The sequence below is a fragment of the Salmo salar genome, chromosome 19, assembly GCF_965601325.2.
Source record: "Salmo salar chromosome 19, fSalSal1, whole genome shotgun sequence".
Classification (NCBI taxonomy): Eukaryota; Metazoa; Chordata; class Actinopteri; order Salmoniformes; family Salmonidae; genus Salmo; species Salmo salar.
Window position 1 is genome coordinate 78185249 of NC_138309.1, and position 14361 is coordinate 78199609.

Genomic DNA, 14361 nt, shown 5'->3' on the forward strand with positions numbered 1-14361 from the left:
GGTTGTTTTGGGTGGTTTTTTATGTTTTCTATTTCTATGTATAAGTTCTAGTTTTTCCATTTCTATGTTGTTTTTTGGGGGGTTGATCTCCAATTGGAGGCAGCTGGTCCTCGTTGCCTCTAATTTGGAGATCATATTTAAGTTGGGTTTTTTTCTATTGTGTTTGTGGGTAGTTGTTTTCCGTTTTGTTGTCTGTTGCCTGACGGAATTGTTTGCTGTCATATTTGTTTCTTTGTAAAAGTGTTTAGAATAATCATGAGCACTCAACACGCCGCGCCTTGGTCCCCTCTATACGACGCACATTACAGAACTACCCACCATGATTGGTTCAAGCGGCGTGCCCGGGCAGAGATGGATACCTGGTCGATGAAGGAGTGGACCGAAAGGAGAAACTGGACTTGGGGCCAGGTAATAGACAGGTATCATAGCCTGGAAGAACGAGAGGCAGCCCCCAATTTGTTTTGGGGGGGGGGGGCACACGGGTAGTTTGGCTGGGCCAGGGGTGAGACCTGAGCCAACTCCCCGTGCTTATTGTGGTGAGCCTGTGCCTGCTCCTCGCACTCTCCCTCCAGTGCGCCTCCATAGCCCAGTACATCCTGTGCCTGCTCCTCGCACTCTCCTTCAAGTGCGCCTCCATAGCCCAGTACATCCTATGCCTGCTCCTCGCACTCTCCCGCCAGTGCGCCTCCATAGCCCAGTACGGCCGGTGCCTGCTCTGCGCACCTCAGTGCGTCTCTCCAGTCCGGTGAGACCTGTTCCAGCTCCACGAGAAAAGCCTCCAGTGATAATCTATGGTGCGAAGCCTGTAGAGATGATCCATGGCACAAAACCTGTAGTGATGATCCATGGCCCGGAGCCACGTAGAGATAATCCATGGCAAGAAGCCTGTAGGGATTATCCATGGTCCGGAGCCTGTAGGGATAATCCATGGCAAGAAGCATGTAGGAATGATCCATGGCCCGGAGCCTGTAGAGATGATCCATGGCATGGAGCCTGCAGCAACGGTCCCTAGTCCGGAACCTATAATGACGCTTCCCAGTCCGGAGCCTCCGGCGACACTCCTCAGTCCCGGAACCTCCGGCGACGCCCTCTAGTCCGGAGCCTCCAGCGACAGCCTGCAGCCCGGAGTCTCCAGCGACGGCCTGCAGCCCGGAGTCTCCAGCGTCGGCCTGCAGCCCGGAGTCTCCAGCGTCGGCCTGCAGCCCGGAGTCTCCAGCGTCGGCCTGCAGCCCGGAGTCTCCAGCGTCGGCCTGCAGCCCGGAACCTCCAGCGGCGGCCTGCAGTCCGGTTCCTCCTCCTCCGACGATCCACGGTCCGGTGTTACAGAAGCAGAGGGATCTGCGGGTGGCACGGGGTTACGCTCCGGACCGGAGCCACCTCCGCTGCTGGAGGATCTGCTGGATGGTAAGGTTCTGGGTACTGCACTAGAACCGCCATAGACAATTGTCACCCTCCCTACCCTGCCTTTTTGTTTTGTGGTTTCTTTTGTTTTGTTTTTTGTTGCATTCGGAGTCTGCACCTTTGGGCGGGGGTACCTTTGTAAGATGTCATTTTCTATAGTAAAGTAGTCAGGGCGTGACAGGGAGTGTTTTGGGTGGTTTTCTATGTTTTCTATTTCTATGTTTAAGTTCTAGTTTTTCTATTTCTATGTTGTTTTTTGGGTGGTTGATCTCCAATTGGAGGCAGCTGGTCCTCGTTGCCTCTAATTTGGAGATCATATCTAAGTTGGGGTTTTTCTATTGTGTTTGTGGGTAGTTGTTTTCCGTTTTGTTGTCTGTTGCCTTACAGAACTGTTTGCTGTCGTTTTTGTTTCTTTGTAAAAGTGTTTAGTTTTCATTAAAGAATAATCATGAGCACTCAACACACCGCGCCTTGGTCCCCTCTATACGACGCACGTTACAGCAGGAGGGACTGGTGCACTTCACAAAATAGATGGCAACATGAGGAAGGAAAATTATGTGGATATATTGAAGCAACATCTCAAGACATCAGTCAGGAAGTTAAAGCTTGGTCGCAAATGGGTCTTCCAAATGGACGATGACCCCAAGCATACTTTAAAAGTTGTGGCAAAATGGCTTAAGGAAAACAAAGTCAAGGTATTGGAGTGGCCATCACAAAGCCCTGACCTCAATCCCATAGACAGTTTGTGGGCAGAACTGAAAAAGCATGTGCGAGCAAGGAGGCCTACAAACCTGACTCAGTTACACCAGCTCTGTCATGAGGAATGTGCCAAAATTCACCCAACTTATTGTGGGAAGCTTGTGGAAGGCTACCCGAAACATTTGAACCAAGTTAAACAATTTAAAGGCAATGCTACTGTAACCGATGTGAAATGGCTAGTTAGTTAGCGGTGGTGCGCGCTAATAGCGTTTCAATCGGGTGATGTCACTCGCTCTGCGACCTTAAGTAGTTGTTCCCCTTGCTAAGCAAGGGCCGCGGCTTTTGTGGAGTGATGGGTAACGATGCTTCGTGGGTGTCAGTTGTTGATGTATGCAGAGGGTCCCTGGTTCAAGCCCAGGTTGGGGCGAGGAGAGGGACGGAAGCTATACTGTTACACTACCAAATACTAGTTGAGTGTATGTAAACTTATGACCCACTGGGAATGTGATGAAATAAATAAAAGCTGAAATAAATAATTCTCTCTAAATCATTCTCTCTATTATTATTCATTCTTAAAATTAGGTGGGGATCCTAACTGACCTAAGACAGGGAATTTTTCCTACGACTAAATGTCAGGAATTGTGAAAAACTGAGTTTAAATGTATTTGGCTAAGGTGTATGTAAACTTCCGACTTCAAATGTATGTTAATGTTTTCAACATATGTAAATTGTAAAGTATTTTTCATCCGTTACAGAGGTATAGCCTGTGTTCTCCACATTAGCTGGTGAATGTTAATAATATGCATGTAAATCTCTCATGGCTCTAGGTGGAGGAGAGATTGACTTCATGATTACTTGTTTTTGTAAGAAGTGTTGACATGCTGAATGCACCGAGGTGTCTGTTTAAACTACTAGCACACAGCTCGGACACCCATACATACCCCACAAGACATGCCATCAAAGGTCACTTTACAGTCCCCAGGTCAAGAACAGACTATAGGAAGCACACAGTACTACATAGAGCCATGACTACATGGAACTCTATTCCACATCAGGTAACTGATGCAAGCAGTAAAATTAGATTTAACAAACAGATACAAATACACCTTATGGAACAGTGGGAACTGTGAAGAAACACACACAAGCACAGACACACATACACATGGTAAGGGGGGAACACACTGAATGTGTTGTGTAAGGTGTTGTGAAATGTAATGTCATGTAGTATTTTAAACTGTATGTAACTATCTTATGCTGCTGGACCCCAGAAAGAGTAGCTTCTGCCTTGGCAGCACCTACTGTGGATCCATAACAAATACAAATAACCCATATCATACCCCTATATCATAACCCTATATCATAATCCATATCATAGCCCTATATCATAATCCATATCATACCTCTATATCATAATCCATATCATTCCCCATATCATAACCCACATCATATCCCATATCCCCAATGACTGTTGTTTCTTTCATAACAATAACTCTCTTTCCATCTACTGTTCCTGTTTCCCTTTTCTCTGGTTCTTCCTACTGCTCTGTCTCTGCCTCTCTTTCCCCTCTGCAGGACAGGGAACCTTCTGAAAATCACTACTGTACGTCTACTATGAAAGACTAAGTTGTACACCCTGTCTGAATACATGGATGAATGAATGTATAATTCACAAATTTATAAATTACTTAAGAAATTAATGAATCAGTCAATCCATCCGTCAATCTAATGTGTGTTAGGTTTTATCCTTGCATGAGAGATATAAGTTTGGCCCCCTGGGCTGGAACATCCTCTATGAGTCCATCCAGACAGACTTCACTTCCTTTCATGCAGTTTGTCCAGAACCACCTGGACGAGTTGGGTGTGAAGCGTGGCGTCAACTGGAGCTGCCTGCGCTTTATTCTGACCCATGTCCGATTTGGTGGCCACATCACAGACAACCTGGACAAACACCTTAACCCACATGTGGTTCTGCGAGAGCACGTTCGCCTACAAGTTCCGTTTCTACAAGGGTTCATACTATACCCAAAGCCAAGAATGTGCTGGATTAGCGGCGCCACATTGAGACCCTGCTGCTGGTCGACTCACCAGTATTGGTGTGACATCGGTGCTACATCGTACTTTTCTGATTTCAGTCAGCAGACGGTTCATGTTAGACAGCTTTTGGTTCATTTTTAATAGGCAACTATCAGAATGGAGCAGCTAAGATATTTTGCTCTACTCAAACATACAACACATATACTAATCCCAGTTGTGTGACCGACAAGTATTCATTCAGTCTTCACGAGACCCTGAGCACCATCATCAATATCCAACCCAAGGACAGCGAGGGAGGGACAGCAGGGAGGGGGAAGGACAGCACGGGAGGGGGAGGGGGTGGGGAAGGGACAATGAGGGAGGGACAGTGGGGGAGACAAGGGGAGGGGGAGTGGAAGGGACAGTGAGGGAGGGACAGAGGAGGGTGTGTGGAAGGGAGAGTGAGGGAGGGACAGTGGGGGAGATACAGCTGAGGGGGAGGGGGAGTGGAAGGGACAGTGAGGGAGGGACAGTGGGGGAGGGGGAGCGGAGGGGGAGGGGGAGTGGAAGGGACAGTGAGGGAGGGACAGTGGGGGAGGACAGCGGAGGGGGAGGGGGAGTGGAAGGGACAGTGAGGGAGGGACAGTGGGGGAGGGACAGCGGAGGGGGAGGGGGAGTGGAAGGGACAGTGAGGGAGGGACAGTGGGGGAGGTACAGCGGAGGGGGAGGGGGAGTGGAAGGGACAGTGAGGGAGGGACAGTGGGGGTGGGGAGACTATAGAGGCCACTGTGTCAGAAGCTGGTCAACGAGATGCTGGACAAACTATGTTCCACATGAGGTACCCAACCAGACATGGACAAGATTGTTAGTGTCATTCAATGGTTGGGGTCAACAAACTTTATTTATTGGCATTGTAAAGATCCCATAAGTACCACAGATCAACTGAACAACTGTGTCAATAATAAGGTCCCCTGTACTTTGTTCTTCAGGTGACAGCTCATCTTCATGAACATCTTTCTGTGGCAGGACCTTGACCGCATGCAGCGAATCATAGTCTGAGTACCCTCACTGATCTGACACCGGCCATCGATGATAAGTCTCTGAAAAACACATACTGTAATACAGAGATAATATAAAAAAGGAAATCTGTAATAAAAACAATTTTTCACACTGTACTGTGTAACTAACATTAGACAATATTTTCCTCTAGTCATCATGTTTTACCAACTGAATCCTTTGAGTCGCGTTTCAATAGGTTTCAGGAAAAAAAACTTAACTGAGTACGATTAGAGATCATTATCATGTCTGAGGATTTGAGGGATGCCCTGGACAGCATGTATGATGCCTGCATCCACAAGCTGTGTCAGAAGATCAGATGGGACTTGGCAATGTGGGCTTCTGGTTCATCAAGCTACTGGAGAGGAACCAGCAGTTCCATACCTGGACCTCCACTGGACGGCCCCACCGGTCCTGGCTCACTGGATTCTTCAATCCACAGGTGGGGTATAAACGATTATACTACGGTTGGGTCTAATTCTGAATGCTGATTGGTTAAAACTGTATTCCAGTCAGTGTCTATTCCACAAGTTACCACCGTCTAAATCTGTGACGTTATAATGCCTATTTACTCTGTTCCATCTGACTGTCTCGTCAGCCCAGCCAGGCAATTTATATTCTCCACTATAAAAACCATTGAGATATTATCTCACATTTCTTATAGACTAACATTTAGTTTTCAACAGCGGAGATTTGTATAAACCTTCCGTCATCTGTCTCTTCGGCGTTTGCAATATTGTTTCAATATTCAAATTTGATCTCCAGAGGTCCCATAGTAATGAACATGTCGGGATGAGACAGGCAGGCAGGCAGCTTTTCTCAGCCAGTTGAAATCATGAATCAGCATAATTTTTATGGATATGAGGCAGGAGACCACGAAGGTTTGTCATAGGGTTTTCTGACTGCCATGAGGCAGGAGACCACGAGGGTTTGCCATAGGGCTTTCTGACTGGCATGAGACCACAAGGATGAACCTGGCCAAAGGCTGGGCCCTGAACACTGTTGTCCTGCAAAATGATGTCGCCTGGATGATGAGGAAGGATGTCACGGTGCCGCCACCAAAACGATGTCGCCTGGATGATGAGGAAGGATGTCACGATGCCGCCACCAAAACGATGTCGCCTGGATGATGAGGAAGGATGTCACGATGCCGCCACCAAAACGATGTCGCCTGGATGATGAGGAAGGATGTCAAGGCGCCGCCACCAGACGAAATGGGTGGAGTCTACATCTACTGACTCTTCTTGGACAGGGGAGGGCGGGACCGGAAAAAAGTCAAACTCACGAGTCGCCTTTGAAAGGTTACAAGAAACATCTAATCTTTCAATGGAAATGTTTATACAGTTTTTCATTTATAAAACGTATACTGAAATGATCTGAATTAAAAAGAGGTGATGTACCAGGCCTGGGTCAAATAATAATGTCATATACTTTCAAATACTATCTTCACGCTATTTTCCTCTTCACGCCCCTCTCTGTGGTCAATGTCTATGTTATCAGCACCTTGGCTGACGATGCTAGGGTCTGCAAGGGATGAGCCTGTATCCCTGTCCCATGTATAAGAAACCTAGACATACAGACCTGATCTTCCTCTTATGTCCCCTGACCACTGGATGCTGAGGGGAGTGGCTCTGCTCTGTGACTGAAAATGAGTGGGAATTTCACTTCAAGTGGTAGCTATTTTAGTTTGCACAAGTTATGGGTGGTGTGTGTGCATGTGCGTGTGCGTGTGCGTGTGTGGGTCTCAACCACATACTGAATACGATAATGACAATGTGTGTGTTTATCTCATTCCAAGTGATTTGTCAGAATTATACTCAATCGAAGTACAAATGAATTGATTAATCAATAACAATATCATTTTGTGCAGCCAATTTACAATCATTTGCATTTTTATTAAACATATTTTCAAAGAATACCGGAAGATGGAAACAATGCAATGGTCTTATAGAAATTGCTGTTTTTGAGTAACTCATCATCACATCCTGGTGTTGTATCTGCTCAAGTGCTGTAGAAAAGATTGTTGTTTGATAGTCAACCTGTCATTCCTACCACCCTTATCCTAAGACATCCACATAAATCAACCCCTCTATGACACTTGATGCTCTAAAGAAGCATTTAAATAGCATCATGTGGCATCATAGTAACAGCTTTATAACCTTTTTTGGTCCCTCTTTATTTGAAGTGCGTTTTATGAAGGCTTCATAAAGCCTTCATATAGGATTCATAAGTGCTACATAGATGCTTCACAAATCATCTGTAACCGTATATCATGCTCTATAAAGATTAATAATGTGGTATAACTGTGTAACAACTATCAATTTATTTTTTCAAGTTTATTAATCTTTTATAGAGCATGAAATACGGTTATAGATTATTTGTGACCCATTTATGCAGTTCTAATGAAGCCTTCATAAGATGCACTTCAAATAAAGCAGGACCCATTTTTTAAGTAATTTTGTAATTAAGCATAACATAGCAAACAAGGATGCCATTTTTATTTTACAGTTCTATACTTTATGACTGGGTCGTGTACGTTGCAATAAACAAAGTGTGGTTGTCAAACTGTTACGACACATTCATGGGAACTTACAAAAGCTTTTGACTTCATGTAAAAAATGCCAACTATCTTGAGATATGTTGCGCTATAGCAAAACAGTCAGTCTGGTATTGCACCTATTTTAGACCTTTATAAACAGGAGTAAAGAACTGTGTTCATTAACATAGAAACAACATCTACAATTAACAAGATTATTGGACAATTGAATAAAAGGATAACATGCACAATGTGTTACCTCTCCTTAGCAGCAGAGAGGCGTCATATATATATTATATATTCAGTAACATTCACTCTAGAGAATTACTCTCAACTTAAACTTAAAATAAAATATTATCTATAAACATGCAAAATCACTCACTCTGTTGCAGCAAACAACTGTCAATAAAATGTCCTAGTAATGGCTTTATATATTTAACTACACTAGATGTGGAGCAGATGCATATATTTATGAATCTGCTTATGTCCATTTGGCCATTTGTATAACTAATTTTTAAAAATTACAGTAAAAATGTAATATCCATAGATATTTGACATAATGCACATTAGTTTCTTCACCCACCAATTTGTCCATTCAATTATATATGCATTTTATATATGCTTTACTCCTCAGACACCAGCTGATTGAGTTTTTATCTGCAAAAATTGCACAAGAAATTCTATTTATCACTAAATTCTGGTTTGGCTGGCATGAATTTACATAATTGAGACCAAATGCTCATCATTCTTCACTTACCTTTGCACAAAGACACTTTCCAGTCAATTTAATGTTTTGTGTATGAAACATTAACCTTAATCAAACCATACCAGAACTCCATTTCAACTTCCATCACTTCAATAGTTTAGCCTTAACATCCCATATTCAGCCTTTCAACATGCAAATTAAAGACAATTGAATGTCTTATGTATTATAATATGTTGATTTATAAGTCTGTAGAAAATGTCCAATCGCACAAATTTGCTGTAATTCTTGTCAGTTTATTTGTTTTGCATACTTGTGTTAAATGACAAAAAAATGACAAAAAAAAGATCAAGTATATCTATATCTATCCAGAACGCTGCAGCCCGTCTGGTGTTCAACCTTCCCAAGTTCTCTCACGTCACCCCGCTCCTCCGCTCTCTCCACTGGCTTCCAGTTGAAGCTCGCATCTGCTACAAGACCATGGTGCTTGCCTACGGAGCTGTGAGGGGAACGGCACCTCCGTACCTTCAGGCTCTAATCAGGCCCTACACCCAAACAAGGGCACTGCGTTCATCCACCTCTGGCCTGCTGGCCCCCCTACCCCTGCGGAAGCACAGTTCCCGCTCAGCCCAGTCAAAACTGTTCGCTGCTCTGGCACCCCAATGGTGGAACAAGCTCCCTCACGACGCCAGGACAGCGGAGTCAATCACCACCTTCCGTAGACACCTGAAACCCCACCTCTTTAAGGAATACCTAGGATAGGATAAAGTAATCCTTCTAACCCCCCCCCCCCCCCCCCCCCAAAAAAAAGATATAGATGTACTATTGTAAAGTGGTTGTTCCACTGGATATCATAAGGTGAATGCACCAATTTGTAAGTAGCTCTGGATAAGAGCGTCTGCTAAATTACGTAAATGTAAATGTATATAAATCATTGAATTTCCAAAACAAAGACGACTTCAAAATGTTGTGTGGATTATATAAACTCATTGTGTTGAAACCCTAATTGGCCTGTTTATGGGACTATCGGTCACAGGCCAATCCTTCAAAAAGAAAAAAAGATGAAAAGAAAAACCTGCATGTTGCTGTTTTCCGTTTGATTGAACGCTGGTTTAGGAGAGCTGTTTAATATCATGCATCGGCACCTCCTCCTCTACGCCATCCTCAGCGAGCTTAGGGCTGATGGATTTGTGGCCCTTGGGTGGCGGGACGGGTGTGGCGTCCTCGGTGACCCCCACAGCCCCCTCCTGGCCCTCCGCCACAGTCCTCTCCTTCTTTAGTTTGGCTGGCACATGGCTGGCAATGGATTCCTTAAGCCGTGAGCCGGACTGCTTGAGCCTCTCCCCAGACTGGCGGATCTTCTGCCGACGCTCGGTTGATACGATGCGCTCCCCCATCTGGCCAACCTTGCTGCTCATGTTCTCTTTCGTCTTGGTCATGTTCACGCGGGAGAAGGTGGACTTGAAGCTCTCCATGCGGGTTAGGCCTGATTTCTTCATCTTAGCGGCCGTGGACGAGGCTTCCTCCACCACCATGTACTCATCATCAGACTCAGGGGGGAGCTCAAAGTGGTCTGGCTCCACTTCGGCCACAGACGGTTTGGGTTCCTTAGGATCCTTGGGTTCTTTGGGTTTCTTTCCGGCTGCCACAGCTGACACCTCACTGTCCCCCTGTAATGAGAACAGAAACCAGATCAAGTGTCATAAAACTAACTCAAAAGAATCAAAGGGATTCACAAAAGCACTTGTGAGCTGCCTGCTAGAACACATCTGTAATATCAAGTGGTAGTATTTTATCAGGTCTGAATAATGTCTGAGCACTGACAGAAGCATTGCAATAGTATTGAGCTGTAACACTTAGAAAATAAAGACCTCAAATAAAAGTCCTGATAGATGTTTGGAGGAGAATGGCAGCCATAATATTTCTGTTTGTGTCTTATTTGTATGATCTAAATCATGTTAAATAAAGTATCTCAAGCCTTGACAATCCTGAGAAGGAGAGACCAATTGTTTTCGCTTAATGCCGCGGTTCCCATAACCCAGTTAAGACATTAGTTAATGGGTTAATGTTTCATGTTTGAAATAAGAGCAGCCATTATGAAGACATTGCCAAGAATCATAAATCATTCTATTTTATGAATGACCATAGAGTGCAGCTACAGTGCCATCAGAAAGTATTCATACCCCTTGACTTGTTCCACATTTTGTTGGGTTACAGTCTGAATTCAAAATGGATTCAATATTTTTTTTCCCTCACCCATCCACACGGTACTCCATAATGACAAAGTGAAAACATGTTTTTAGAAATGTGTTTTTTCCTACAGAAGGACTTTTGTAAAGTTGAATATTAAATACAGAAATTCCTCATTTACATAAGAATTCACACCCCTGAGTCAATATATGTTGTTGATCATTGCTAGACAACCATTTTCAAGTCTTGCCATACATTTTTAAGCAGATTTAAGTCAAAACTGTAACTCGGCCACTCTTGGTAAGCAATTCCAGTGTAGATTTGGCCTTGTGTTTTAGGTTATTGTCCTGAAAAGTGAATTAACCTCCCAGTGTCTGGTAGAAAGCAGACTGAATCAGGTTTTCCTCTAGGATTTTGCCTGTGCTTAGCTCCATTCTGTTTATTTTTTATCCTGAAAAGCTCCCGAGTCCTTAACGATTACAAGCATAACATAACATGATGCGGCCACCACTATGCTTGGAAATATGGAGAGAGGTACCCAAATGTATTGGATTTGCCCCAAACACAACACTTTGTATTCAGGACAAAAAGTGAATTTCTTTGCCACATTTTTAGCAGTATGACTTTAGTGCCTTTTTGCAAACAGGATGCATGTTTTGGAATATTGTTATTGTACAGGCTTCCTTCTTTTCACCCTGTCAATTAGGTTTGTATTGTGAAGTAACTACAATGTTGTTAATCCATCCTTTACTTTTCTCCTATAACAACCATTAAACTCTGTAACTGTTTTAAAATCACCATTGGCCTCATGGTGAAATCCATGAGCGGTTTCCTTCCTGTCCAGAAGGACGCCTGTATCTTTGTAGCGACTGGATGTATTGATACATAATCCAAATTGTAATTAATAACTTGATCATACTCAAAGGGATATTCAGTGTCTGCTGTAAGGTACCCTTCTTTGCGTGGCATTGGAAAACCTATTTGGTCTTTGTGGTTGAATCTGTGTTTAAAATTCACTGCTTGACTGAGGGACCTTACAGATAATTGTATGTGTGTGGTACAGAGATGAGGTAGTCATTCAAAAATCATGTTAAACACCATTATTGCACATAGAGTGAGTCAATGCAACTTAGCAAATCTTTACTCCTGAACTTATTTAGGCTTGTCATAATGAAGGGGTTGAATACTTATTGACTCAAGACATTTCAGCTTTTCACTTTAATACATTTGTAAACATTTAGAAAAACATAATTCAGTTTTGGCATGATGGGGTATTGTGTGTAGGCCAGTGATAAAAACAAATCTCAATTGAATCCATTTTAAATTCAAGCTGTAACACAACAAAATGTGGAATGTGGAAAAGTCAAGGGGTGTGAATACTTTCTGTAATTTTTTTTTAAATGAGTCTAGCTATTTACGTATGTAATTAGCATGCAAATACATGGTCTAGCACCACTTTAATTCAAAGTGGGACGGTCCACTGCGTATATTGTTCTCACTGAATAAAGTTGGGAGTTTAAAGGTGAACTGGGGACTATTAATAATACTCACACCGGCTGATATAGCTCAGCTATAGGCGGTAGAAAGCTAAACATATCACATCATAGTTTTTGCAACTTTTTACAGTGTGTAAGTAGCTTTAAGCAAGCTGTATTCGTTTCAAAGAGCAGCTTTATCAGTCAGGTAACTTGATGTCTAATATATTACAACAAATAAGAAAACAAAAAATACAAATAATTAGTTAAAAGTATCATGCTAAAGCCTTACAAGTATTCAAGTTCCATTTATGGTTGACGAAGTTTGCTTGCAGTGCCTAATTCAGAGTTGCAGGGTTGTTCCAATATAGCTACGTAGCTAGGTAGGTACCATTCAATATATGAGATATAATCACTATTAATGTACTGTATCATTTATATGCCTCTTGCGTATTATGTGAAACCTGATCTAAAGACTTATAGTCGACATTCAAACATTTGACTGTATAAAAATATAGCCTCACACGTAGGATGAACACCCTGTATACCTTGACAATCAACCAACGTTACTGTAACCATGCCATAGATATGGTTACAGAAAAACAAAATCCATAACTACTGTTGATGGGGGTCGTCTTGTTTAATTCCAACTTCACATTAAAAAAAAACAGATAAATACCAGTAGTAATATTAAATAAATCATTACATTTCCTATAAGGTCTTTCAGTACCAAGTGGTGTTAAAATGTTAGACAATTGATCCAGTCATCTTACATAGCTTTAATTACAGCATGACATTCCATTTTCATAGAAGGGAGAGTATGAATTAAATCAGTTCATTTGATGCTGACTTCAAAGCATGTGCTTGATTCAACATTAGAATGTGACGCATGCCTAACTGCATATTTGTCAGTGATTATGCGGCTGCCAGTGAATCCAGTTTGTCTATGGAAAAAGCATGTTGTTCTTTATGTTATTTGACCTTCCCCTCTTCTTTCCTCATCTCAAATAAAATGGCTGCCAAAGTCCACTACGCCCTCATCCAAATCGTATCGTCATTGGCTATTTGTCACATTGTTTCTTGTTCTTGAGTGCAGCATCTAACCTTCAGTAGACTGCAGTAAATCTTGTGTGCTGTGAAGGCAACTTAGACCCTGAAAAACTCTGGTCAACGGTGGGCTTGCAGCTGTTAGCTTTGAAGGCCAAAGTAAAATTAAGCCGGTACCATTCTGCCATCTAAAATAGTCCATGCTTTGAATTCCCTATAACACCCTCAATTTTATCAGATGCTTTCTCCCCTCCTGTCTGTTGTTTCTGTCGGCAAAATCTTAACTAAAATCCACAAGTTTTTAACAATTTACCACATCCTTCTACAACTATTGAGAGTATGATCCTCAAATAACCGATAATGAAGCCAGTTAGTGGATAAAGATGATAATGATGACTACCACTTGCTTCTCACACCATGCTTTTTGCAACAATGAAATTGGATGGATGGGATTACCTGGTAGATAACAACCCGGAACTTGTTCTTGGCCAACAGTTCCTCCTGGGTGGTTTCCACCTTCTTGACGCGGATGTTCTGATTCTCTACCCGTACACGGACGTCCTTGATGTGGCAGCTGACCTTGCGCGTCTTCTCCAGAAGCTTGTCCACTGTGCTGCTGGTGGCAGCATGGTTTACCGTCAGCTTCACCACGTCCTCCTGGATGGTCTTGACACTGTTCTCCAGCTCGAGCTGCCTCTCCTCCATACGCGTCTGGCACGTCTGCACATTGTCGATGATGCCCGCCACACGCTCCAATAGCGCCATGATGGTCGCAGTATCGTCCCCCACAGCCAGACCTAGTTTATCAGCCATGGTTGGTGTCTTCAACCACCGCGTCTCGGATCCAAAGGGAAAAGGTTGAGGTTAGAAATCCTATTTTTTCTTAGTGGTCAGTAGAAACCACAGAAAGGGTAACCAGGCCTCTAGGTAGCTTCAACCTGAGACTTGTCAGACCAGCAGGTGTTGGGTAGGGTTGGGTTGCTGGATCATTGGGCCATGGAGGGCAGCAGACACCTCGGCCAAAGAGACTCACCCTGCAACTGGTGCCTCACTCAGATCCAATGCACAAGAACATGGAGGCTCCACCTCTCTAGGGTGTGGGCAGCTCAGATACGAGAGGGCAGACACCGTCAGGCAGGGCTCAGAGTGAGAGAGTGACAGAGAGAGACATGGGGCCCACTTGTCATGCGTTCACCCCAGCTAAAAATACTGAGCGTAAAGTGACTCCTGTACATTTTTTG

At 43.4% G+C, this 14361-nt stretch overlaps 1 protein-coding gene across 1 annotated transcript; it reads right to left on the bottom strand.

The window, feature by feature from the left end:
- Positions 1-9310: 9310 nt before the first annotated feature.
- Positions 9311-14156, bottom strand: LOC106579590 (caveolae-associated protein 4a). Its single transcript, XM_014159643.3, has 2 exons — positions 13577-14156; positions 9311-10078 (listed from the first exon to the last, which is right to left on the bottom strand). Exons 1-2 carry the CDS (start codon positions 13931-13933, stop codon positions 9521-9523), a joined length of 915 nt encoding a protein of 304 aa, XP_014015118.1. The 5' UTR covers positions 13934-14156; the 3' UTR covers positions 9311-9520.
- Between the last annotated feature and the right edge of the window lie 205 nt (positions 14157-14361).